Raw genomic sequence first — 12,171 nt, 5'->3', positions numbered from 1 at the left:
CATTGATAGAAAACTGGGAAAATGGTATCAGGTTACAAAGGAGAACACTCACAGGACACTTATGTGACCCATTGTGGAATACTGCTCAAGTGTGTGGGATTCATCTTGAACAGGACTAACAGTGGGTACTGCACTTCAGAATGGCAGGATGAATGGTCAAAGATCTGTTTGACCCACAGGTTAGCATTAAAAATAGAGCTATGAAGTAACAAAATTAAATAAACATTGTACACATCTGACTAGTTACATAAAATCGAAAATAAACAATTATTGACAATCTAATGTAAATGGACAGATTAAAAAATCTACTCACAAAGCAGTGGCAGGGGAACACACACACACAAAAGCATTTAACTTTTACAAGCTTTCGGAGCCAGTGCCTCCTTCTTCTGGAGGAAGAGTTGAAGGGGAAGGTCCTCAACAATCAGTCTTTCCTTCTCATCCTGTCTGATAAGTCTCCCCTGATCCGGAGTTCTGGGTGACTTTTCCAAACTGCCCCATTTTCTCTAAACCTCTCCAGCCCTTTTCCTTCACCCCTCTTCCTTTCCCTTCAACTCTTCCACCAGAACAAGAAGCCACTGGCTCAGAAAGCTCATAAAAGTTAAATACTTCCATGTGTGTCTTCCCCTGCTGCTGCTGTTTGGTGAGTAGATTTTTTTTTTATCCGTCCATTTACATTATATTATCAGTTACATGTCATGGCAAACAGACTCATGGTATTGTTACTATTGAAAATTAAACCAACCTTGAAGTATTTTCCAGCAAACAGCTGTACTCCCATAATAGCAAAAATGAGCCAGAATATCAAACAAACCAATAACACATTAAAGATGCTGGGAATAGCTTGCACAAGAGCGTTGACGACAACCTGAAACATTACAAGTTTCATAAGAAAATTAAGTAGCAGTTGAAGCTACATTTTAATTTGTTATTGTTAAGTATTAAAACTGAATTGGAGGGCCATGTTCATCAGTGATGAAGACTGTAAGAGCAACTGAAATACCAGGATACACTGAATATAAGGTTTTCAGTTGATTGATATGACTCTCCAGATACCACATACAGAATGAGGGAAAGAAAACAAGATACTGCATTAGTCTTGGGGGAAAGAGATAAGTAAAAACTGCTGAATTAATCGGTAGTACTTTCATGGTTTTGTTTCTGGTTTAACATCTTAATTAAAGAATACTTTTCTGCAATGAATGAAACATTCATGGAATACTTTTCAACACTTCAGTAACCTTGTTACAGTCTTCTGTCACTGAACACTGCATTTTCCATTAGTTTCCTATGTAAATCATGCTTTCATTGTCAATAGCTCTGTGTAATATTCTAAAATTTACAAGTCAAATTTTAATACACAAAACACAGTGAATTAAAATCACTCCACAAAGATTATAAAATAAACTGAATTACACTGTAAGAAACTTGGCAGCATCTCTGAATTATTTATTTCCTCTACAGTTCCTCGACATAAATAATTAGTGCAAGATTCTTGTAAAATACATTGATTTTAATATAGCATCTTCACGTTGTGTGACAGAGTAGGGATGACATCCACTAACAGTCAATGGATGTATGTAAAGGATCTCCCATTGTTATCTGAGTAATCAGATCACACTCTGATATTAAAAATTAGCAATATTGAGTCTCTCTGTTCTTATTAGATTTCCTATAAAGATGCTCTTGGAATGATGTCTCATGTTTTGTTTTCTAGATTGTCATGTTTTTAATCAATTTTTTTTAAATCAAGATACTATTGCATGGGAAGCTGCAAAAAACCTGTCTTCAGACTGAAGGCCATAAGAAAAAGTAGCATTGTGCATATGTTGTGTGTGTGCCCTGAATTCCTTGTATCTACATTTTTGAAGTCAAACTTTCCTTTTACTAGGACTGTTATTTTGTTTCAATTACAATTTAATCAAAAAAGTTGTTAATTACTTAATAATTGTAAGGTAATTGAAATCAACAAACAACTAGTTACTAAGCAAATTCATAAAAAAATGAGATACCATTCTGATATTTTAAATGTGAAGTACTGTCATGAAATCTGTGTGTTCTACCATCACTTGGTGAGTAGATTTTTTATCCATCCAATTACATTATATTGTCAAAAACTAATTGTTTTCTGTTAGAATAAATGTTCTAAACCATATGATGATTGACAAATGAAAATAATTCAATTATAGTTAATGACCTGAATCAGTAGGTTCAGAATTCTCTTAAAATAAGTTAGGATGTATTATCCACTATACTCTTGAATTAAAAAGTGAATATAAAGCATTGTAAATTGCAAATGACACCTATCAGAGAGCAAAATTTTTGTTTATAATGGCTTATACAACAAATTTACCTACCAACACCCAGTATCTTAAAAGTGGAAGAAAATTTATGTTGTAAGTGTTTGTATTGTGTGGGCACCACACGTTTCATGAATCTAAGAGGATAAAATGAAAGGATTGTATTAAGACCTACAGAAGCAGTAAACAGTGTCTTTGATGCAGCAGTTCGTTCAACACTTGTATGTTTGGCTATCTTTCATCATGCACATCAATGATGCCATGCAATTAGTCCTATCATTTTACTGACCCTTTCTAATTTAGTGACTAGTAGTTAAATCTATCAATTTTCCAATATTTTTTTAAATATCATGCAAAACACTAAGATACGCAAATTCTATTAGTATAAAGCCAGATTCCATTGCAATATGTAACCTAAATGTGAGTTTTGTGCAAAAGTCAGAAGCTTTATGTTGAATTTTCCTTATAACTAATTACCTTCATGCATTGTTTCTAATTTGCTCCATACATGACTAATTCTTAAATTTGTATACCAATCTTTAGATGAGGTTCTATAGTAAACTTCTTAGAAGTATGTCACATTTGCTTAAGATAGAGGAGCTTAAAATCATTTAGAGTACACATATTTTGTATATTATAAATATATTGTATGACAGCCTTTACAATTAAAGTATAGTACATGGAACCATTATAAATACATTCTTACTTATAGTCAACGTATGACTGTCAGAGAACTTGTGTTAGGAAAATGTAATATAGGTGAAGAAGGTGAAAGAAAGCTCTTCAATTAAGAAAGTTAACTCAAACAAATGATGAATATGAAGAAGAAAGAAAAGAAGAGGATGAAGAAAAGGAGCTGATTTCCAGTGACACAAAACAGGCAATTGTGACAAAGTATCAAAAGAAAAATACACAATGCAGCAAGCATACTCATATGCACAGAATCATGAAAAGCAAATTATGCATCACATTCATTATGTTTACAGACTTGCAGTTTTACACGCATACAAAATATGAATGCCACCATACAAAAAGAACACCACAATAGATCTCACTTTACAAAAATTATCTAACTGGAAAAACATTATTCAGTATATCAATGCAGGAGTAAACAACAGTTAAGGGAGAAATTTATATTGGTCAAGGAACTATTTCATTGACATGTATATTCTTTGTAATATGAATATCACTCTCAAACTACTGAGGATAACTGGGCTTTAGTCCACAGTCATACCCTGCAGAAAGACAGGCAACACCAACTTCTGCTCCAGTATGTAGATGCAAGTTTCAACAACTATTAAGGTATCTTCAGTTATGGAAAAGAAGGAGTATTTCTGTGGAGTGTTATTCATATTTTTGTTTTGAAGCAATTGGATATATCCATGCAAGAAACAAATAAATAAATAAACATGGAGGCGAAAGTCAATGTAGGTCAATATCAATACCCTCAAAGAAAGAAAACATATCTCTTGTCTAGAGAGAACACTTGTGATTAGATCAAAGACTGTTTCCAAGACTTTTTTAAGTGGGATGGATTTTAATGTGATGAATAACACTTTGCATAACCCAAGAAATGAATGCTTAGCATTTGGAACTTCCTCAGCACAGGTCTGAGAGGTTTAATTATAAGTGTTCAAAGTCCAATCATCTGACTGGTGACAAGCTGTGACTAGACACATTTGACTCACAGAGAGGGTTGTGGCAATAAAGTAGTACAATATTTCACAGTAAAGCTCTTTAAGCACACAAAAAAATAGTAAAAGTGTTAGTAAAATAAAAGACAATTGCTAAGATAAAGTATGAGCTCATAAATTTTTGACATATTTCAGAAGAAAAACCCATAACCTGGGGCTGCTTGGAATTTTGTGCCATGACAACAACATGTTGCCAGAAGGCAATTAGAATATCATTATTTAAAGAGTTACCATTTTAGACACACTTGTCCAGCAATACTATAGTCTGACTTCATGGTTACTTCCTCTTCTCAAAAGTAAAAGAAACCATCCACGGAAATAATTATTGCAGTGACACCACACGACATCACTATTATTTAGTGCCACTACCCAAAGGGTGCTTGTCGCTAGTAGTGCCCTTTGATCAATCCCACATTAAAGTTAGCCCGGTTCAGTCTGAATGACTTATAATTCAATCAGTGGAAGTGTGAGTCCACCAGTCTACTGGTTTGGTTTACGACACTTATTCTTTGGACTCTGGTAGTTAATGCCAGGTCTCTGATACTGCACTAAGTGGACTTTGACTGGATTGCTTACTTGCTTGCACTGCCCTGAGGGATATTCTATAACATTTCTCAATTTTTCGAATGAATCGCGATGAGTCTTCATTAATTCAACTGTTGATCACATTTACAGAAGTGGTGATGACTCGCGGCCTGTGATGCGTGCATGTTGGTCTTTGAACATTTTTATGATTAGATGAGAGTGTGGGTATTCTACCTCGGAACAACTGAAACTAGTACAAGCGCAAACCACATGGAATTTTCAGAACTAACAGCAGCAATGTTAGAGGCAGTGCAACTGTCACTGAATCTAACTAGTATATCTTCCTTGCCAAATGTATTTACAACTTTTCCATGCTTCAATGAGCCAAGTAAAGAATGGAACATTTACACCCACAACTGAATTTAAATTTTACAGCTTTCCAAATTCCCAAACAGAAAGACAAAATGCCATGTTCTTGTCAGAACATCCCAAGCTGTATCACCTATTACTGAAACCTGAGCCACAAACGAACCTGGTGGAACTTGAGTTTCCTACAATATTTTCTTTATTTCAACCACATTAGAATTTTTCTGTGAAACCATGTATTGAAAAAAATCAGGTCTTACCTGATCGAAGTAATGGTCAAGATGAACAATGAGATTTTCACTCTGTAATGGAGTGTGTGCTGATATAAAACTTCCTAGCAGATTAAAACTGTGTGCCGGACCGAGACTCGAACTTGGGACCTTTGCCTTTCACAGTTAAAGTGCTCTACCGCAGGAGAGCTTCTGTAAAGTCTGGAAGGTAGGAGACGAGATACTGGCAGAAGTAAAGCTGTGAGGACAGGGTGTGAGCCGTGCTTGAGTAGCTCAGATGGTAGAGCACTTGCCCGCGAAAGGCATAGGTCCTGAGTTCAAGTCTCGGTCCGGCACACAGTTTTAATCTGCCAGGAAGTTTCAAGACGAACAATGTTTTTTAGGTATTCTTTTTATGCTTTCAGATTTATGGTCCATAGAAGACACAAGCCATGCAATCTGAAGGACCATGAACCACCCTGAAGACTCTCTGTGACAGTTCAAATCTTCTTACCAGGATCACACAAGGTGACTCACTTCGAAGCTCACATTGTTCCTAAGGTGATGGCTACCCCTCATTTCCTCAAAGTTTGCCTGGTGCCCCTGGTTCTACAAGACACCCTCAAAAATAAACTGAGCAGCATCACACGTGAAGATGTGTTAGCCCCCATTCCCCTCAGTCAGTTGCCTACTCCACTGGTAACAGTAGACAAATCTGACAGCACTTAGAGAGTTCATGGTGACTTTAAAGTAACAAATGCACAAGATGAAGTGGAAACGTATCCCCTATTAGCCCCAGATGAAATCTTTACACAATAAGCCCACAGCCCTTATTCAGCAAAATGGAGCTTATAAATACATATTTTGAAGTTCTCTTGGACACAACGCCACAAGTTTACATAGTCCTCAGTGTATCTGCCTCCCAGAAAAGCTACTCTCAAATAGAATGGGAAGCTCTCACTAACATCTACACTATCCAGGAATTTAAATTATTCCTTCATGGACAGAAATTTTATCTTGTTACAGACCACTGATTGTAATTCAATACATTTGGCCTAATCATCATTTACCAGACAAAAGTGCCCATTGTCTACAGTGCTTGATGTTGTACTTGTCCAATTTTCAGTAATGTATTCAAATCAGGCAGCAATATTACATGCTAATGCAAAAATGCTGTCACAATTCCCCATGGGCACAACCTCACTTTTGGCCAATGCAAACTGGAGTGTTTCCACCTTGATTCAGATCTGAGTTTGGACATTTCATTTTCCCCACAATCTCATTCCGCCACACTCATATTGTACAATATGGGTGGCCAGACACACTTCCCTGCTCCAATCTTTGCCCCTATTGGCCGTGGTGAAATCAACAGCACTTAAACAAAGGGAATCTGTTGTGGGTCTCACATGAGAACCACTGCAGCAGGCTGATTCATCCCTCTTTTTGGCTGTGAGTGCACACTCGTCCACCGATGTTCCACCTGCAAGGACCATCAATCTGCATCTGCCAAGCAGTTCCCTCCTTGGACCACACTGACGGTTGTGACTGATTTGCCTTCTAATTTCGTTTTTGTGTTCTGCATGTCTGAGGTCATTTCTGCTGCTACCATTGCAGACTTGGAAAAAATATTTGCCTTTGTAGTTTCAGATAGCAGGATGGCACTCAACTCTCAAGACTTCACACAGTTTTGTGCAAATAATGGGATTCAACGCCTCTGTACCATGCCCTTTGACCTGGCCTCTAACTTCTTGCGTAATGCTTTATCTGCTCCTTCAAGAACTAGCTCCTCAAAGAAATGATGTCAAACACTGCACATACTGCCCTCTGTGGCCTTCTGGAAGCTTACAGGGCCACTTCAATTGAGAGCCACAGCCCAGTGGAGTGACTTCATAGTCACTCTCATCATACTCTCCTGGACATTATGTGCCTGCCACCAGCACACATCATCACTGAATGCCTCTCCCTTCTGGGTGGGTGCCCCATTGTGGACTTGCAAGTTTAGATGCCATCCACCTCTCATCCATGGGACAATATCCGCCTGCCACAGGACTATGTTGTGTACTATGGCCACTGCCCACAGCCTTCTGTGTTGCCATCAAAAGCAATTTAATCTCCACCATCCTAGTCAGCATTCTTTTGATTCTTTACTTCTGGTGGGCTCTACACTCCTAAGGTGGTTCATATAATTTCTATGGAGTCTCCTCTTGGCCCAAATTCCTGCAGTGATGCCTGTGGACACTGATCAGCCACTGATCTAGATGGTGGCTCTGCTGATTCGTCTTCCGCAGTGGTCCCTGCATTAAGGAGGAAAGAGGGGGCATGTGGGGAGACGGGGTGTCATCAACCAATGTCACTATGGCAGCCAATTAGCCAGCACAATACTACTACTGAATCCTGCATTTTACCTGGTTCAGGATTGGTGTGAGTGACATGTAATTCAATCAGTGGAAGCGTAAGACTATCAGATACTGGTTGGACTCTAATACTGTGAGAACTGTACTTTGATTAGATTGTCTGGTTAAAAGAACTTGAACTGCTCTGAGAAGCATTCCGTAGCACATCAGAATTTGTCAAGTAAGCCAGGATGAGTCTATATTAATTTTGTGTGTAGAAAGCCTATGAGTTTGTGCAAGATGCTGTGGCTGTATATGAATTATTCCTAAATAATCTTCCATAGGAGCACATTCTGGCGCACTCACAACATAGTTTGAGCATCTGCTGTGATGCATACAAATTGGAGAAGCAAACTTTGGGAAACTGTGAAGATAAATATTTGGAGAAACAGCAGATTGTATTTACTTATGTTGAAAGTCAATACAGGAGTTATTAAGGTATGATCATTCTAAAACATGAACTATATTGTTCTGATCCTATGTCAATATTATCAACAGGAGCTGTGTGACCCTCCCCCCCCCCCCCTCTCCCCCTCAAAAGTGTTATTTTTTAGCTGTAAGTATTTCTCCAAAAATCTATAACAGCCAACAATATTTGGGTTGTTTACATGAAAAAGAGTACTATTATATAAAACAAAGGTCATCTTGTAAGGTACTACTCAATACACAAGCAAAAACTGAACTGAAACTTTCACTGCTGGAATGTTATGCAGTATTTAAATGAATAAATGTGTTTCAAGTGAAAAATATGGAATATTTTAGGAAGTTGAAACCATGATTGTTTAATACACCATACTAACAAGGAGAGGTCCACAACAGTGGGATCAAATTTTGAAACCAAACATACGGTGATGCAGATTAAGATCCCAGGTGCCACACACTGCAGCCATTCACTCTGGTGGGCCCTCATTTGTGAGTACTTGTTACAAAATTTTTGGAATTTTTGTGTGATACTCAATACCATTTAAAAAGTCAAATTATACAGCCCAGTTGCATGGTGGAAGAGAGAGACTAATGGCTTCAAGTGCAAGAGGTCATGGTTTGAATTTTGTCAGGTGCAGTAAACTTCTTTTATTTTTAAATCTTTATCAAAATGACTCTGATCTTTTCTTTATTTACTTCACTGGTTCAAATGTAATTTTTGTTTCTATTCCTTTGTCACATTCTTTTAATCACTGTACGAACTTTTTTCGTTTGTCTCATTTTTTCCTCTATATCATTCTTTTTCCAACTGAAATTTTTGTGTACATTGATTACAGTTTTTTTATTATAACAGTCAACTATTTCACAATTACAATCTATCAGTTAAAAAAACAAGAGACCAAAAATCTATTTATATTGACTGTGCACTGGCGTTTCTTTACCTGATATGAAATTTTTTCCTTGGTAATAGTCATATGGACATTTAAAACATAACCTAAAATACCTATTGCACTATCGGATAAATAATGCTGATAATGATTTAAATGAAAGAAGGGTTTATAAGTACAGCAAAATTCAAATTAAATGAGAAACAGATATAATGTATGCAATAATGTGGACAAAAAACAGGCTGATAAAACAACAAAAATTAAATCAAAATTAATACATAACATTAATTCAAGAAACATGAACAAAGATTGCAAGTGGAAAAAGAATGATAGGAAGAAAAATGAGAGCAACTGAAGAAGTTGGTATTATGATTAAAATGAAGTGACAAAGTAATGGAAATAAAAAATTACGTTTAAATCAATTAATTGAATAAAAATGATCAAAATCATTTCGATAAAGATTTAAAAATATAAAAAAAATTCACCATCCCTTACGAGATTCGAATTCACAATCTCCTGCACATGAAGCTGTTATCAATTACACCATGCAACCAAGCAATGTGTGCAATTTGTTTAACGGTATTTAGTGTCAACAAAATTCCAATTTTTTTTGCATCAATTACTTGCAAATGAGGTCCCACCAGAGTGAATGGTTGCAGTGTGTGATTTCTGGGATCTTAATCTACATGTCAGTAGAGATGGTTTCAAAAACTTGATCCCACCACTGGGGACCTTTCCCTGTACAGAAAAGTAAAGTCTAAAAGAAAAACAGATGGAAGTGAGATCAGAAGATCAGTAGATACTAATGAGTCAGCATTTGCTGAAATAATGACAAAATCATCATTAATACGTTAGCAGTAAATGGAAGCTGTACATTTTCACATTGAATAAGTGATAAGAAAAAGCATTGGACCTTATTTCTTGTATCATATCTGTTGATGCTATGCATGCAGCTCACATACATCAGCATGTTCTCATATGCATGTATGTGTGCATATGGTGTATGTACACACATCAAAAAAGAGTTTTGCAGCACCTCTGTTCTGCAGAAAATTGGAATAGAGATCAACATAAACATTATTTCTGCCCTTTTTATTGCTCATGAAAACCACACATTGCATGTCGTACTACCATAGTGAGACCTTCACAGGTGATGGTCCAGATTGCTGTACACTGATACCTCTAACACCCAGTAGTATGTCCTCATGCATTGATGCATGCCTGTATTCGTTGTAGCATACTATCCACAAGTTCATCAAGGCATTGTTGGTTCAGACTATCCCACTCCTCAAAGGCGATTTGGCATAGATCCCACAGAGTGGTTGGTGGAGCACGGCATCCTTTCAATCTATCCCAGGCATGTCGATAGGGTTCATGTCTGGAGAACATGCTGGTCACTTTAGTCAAGCGAAGTCATTACCATAAAGGAAGTCATTCACAAGATGTGCACGATGTTGGTGAGAATTGTCGTCCATGAAAACCAATGCCTCGTCAATATGCTACCGATGTGGTTGCACTATTGGTTGGATAGCATTCACATTTCGGACAGCCATTACGGCATCTTCCATGACCACCAGTGGTATACGTCAGCACCACATAATGCCACCCCAAAACAGCAGGGAACCTCTAACTTGCTGCACTTGCTGAACAGTGTGTCTAAGGCATTCAGTCTGTCCTCATTGCCTCCAAACATGTCTCCGACGATTGTCTGGTTAAAGGCGTATGCGACATTCATCAGTGAAGAGAACATGATGCCAATCCCAAGCAGTCCATTCAGCATGTTGCTGGACCCATCTGCACCACACTGCATGGTGTCATGATTGCAAAGATGGACCTCACCATGGACGTCGGGAGTGAAGTTGCACATCATGCAGCCTATTGTGCACAGTCAGAGTCTTAATACAATGTCCTGTGGTTGCATGAAAAGCATTATTCAACATGGTGGCATTGCTGTCAGGGTTCCTTCAAGCCATAATCCGTTTGTTAGTGGTTATACACTGCAGTAGTAGCCCTTGGGGGCCTGAGTAAGGCAAGTCTTTGACAGTTCCTGTCTCTCTGTCATATCTGAACAACATCACTTTGGTTCTCTCTGAGATGCCTGGACACTTCCCTTGTTGAGAGCCCTTCCTGGCACAAAGTAACAATGCGGACATGATCGAACTGCGGTATTGACCATCTAGCCACGGTTGAACTACAGACAACATGAGCTGTGCACCTCCTTCCTGGTGGAATGGCTGGAACTGATCGGCTGTTGGATCCCCTTCGTCTAATAGGCGCTGCTCATGCGTGGTTGTTTACATCTTTGGGCAGGTTTAGTGACATCTCTGAACAGTCAAAGGGACTGTGTCTGTAATGCAATATCCACAGTCAATGTCTATCTTCAGGAGTTCTGGGAACCGGGTTGGTGCAAAACATTTTTTGATGTGTGTATGTACACACACACACACACACACACACACACACACACACACACACACACACTTAAATCACATTGTAGAACCAACAAAACTATATATTTTAGAGACAGTTATCACAATTAGCACTACATATCCTCATGTATAATAAATTACTGAAACCATTAATTCACAAAGTACAAACTACTGCTTCCAAAATAAGTGCTGCTCAAAGAGGAGCTACTACTACTTTTTTTGCCTTCTGTTTATGCACAACAATGGCTTACTTATTACAAATATGAAATTAAATGAGGATAGATATACTTATAATGCATTCTTATAGATATGCCAGGACACCATGAGCTTATTCCATCACAGCAATGTTATTTTACTGAGCTAGCATCAAGTACTGTCATGATATTGGTTGATAATCCTCCTGGAATTTGTTGCCAGATCCTAACAGGAATTGATATTTCGGCAATCCATCTGTACACTGTCTTTAGAAGAACATTGCTGCTGATGAGACCCTTTGTAAACTGATCCCACATCTGCAAACCATCAACCTATATAGGCCTCTGTACTATCCATGGCCATTCACCATTCACCTCTTTTGCTGTCCTCCAAGACTGGGTTGATGGTGCTGCCTTTAGTAGAACAATACTGGTAACAATGTATCACACTCACACAATACTTTCTAACAACAGGACTGGCTGCACAGAAGAATGTTGTGTTTTGATGCAGGATACAGGGTTTGTAAACACTGTTCCCAAACACTAGAAGTAATGGTCACTACCACAGTCTCATCAAATTTCATATGGTGTTCCCAGTTTAGCCAATGTTCTGCTACCACTGATTTTTCCAGCTGTTGTAGCCTTGTGTAACAGTGATGTTCCATGAACCTTACCTGAACTGTGTGAATCAAATGGCTCATGTAAGCCTTCCCACAGTGACATTGAATTTTTTATATGCCTGGCTTCCTAA

General features: G+C 37.9%; 1 protein-coding gene across 1 annotated transcript in view; it reads right to left on the bottom strand.

The window, feature by feature from the left end:
- LOC126281447 (sodium channel protein para) overlaps positions 1 to 12,171 on the bottom strand; it is a 1,486,858-nt gene that overhangs the window by 183,883 nt on the left and 1,290,804 nt on the right. The window contains exon 33 of the mRNA XM_049980418.1: positions 746 to 868. Coding sequence (XP_049836375.1) covers positions 746 to 868 — 123 coding nt within the window. The remainder of the gene's footprint in view (positions 1 to 745; positions 869 to 12,171) is intronic.

Source organism: Schistocerca gregaria, chromosome 7, assembly GCF_023897955.1.
Source record: "Schistocerca gregaria isolate iqSchGreg1 chromosome 7, iqSchGreg1.2, whole genome shotgun sequence".
In the NCBI taxonomy this organism is placed as follows: domain Eukaryota; kingdom Metazoa; phylum Arthropoda; class Insecta; order Orthoptera; family Acrididae; genus Schistocerca; species Schistocerca gregaria.
This window is presented reverse-complemented; position numbering and strand designations above follow the sequence as displayed.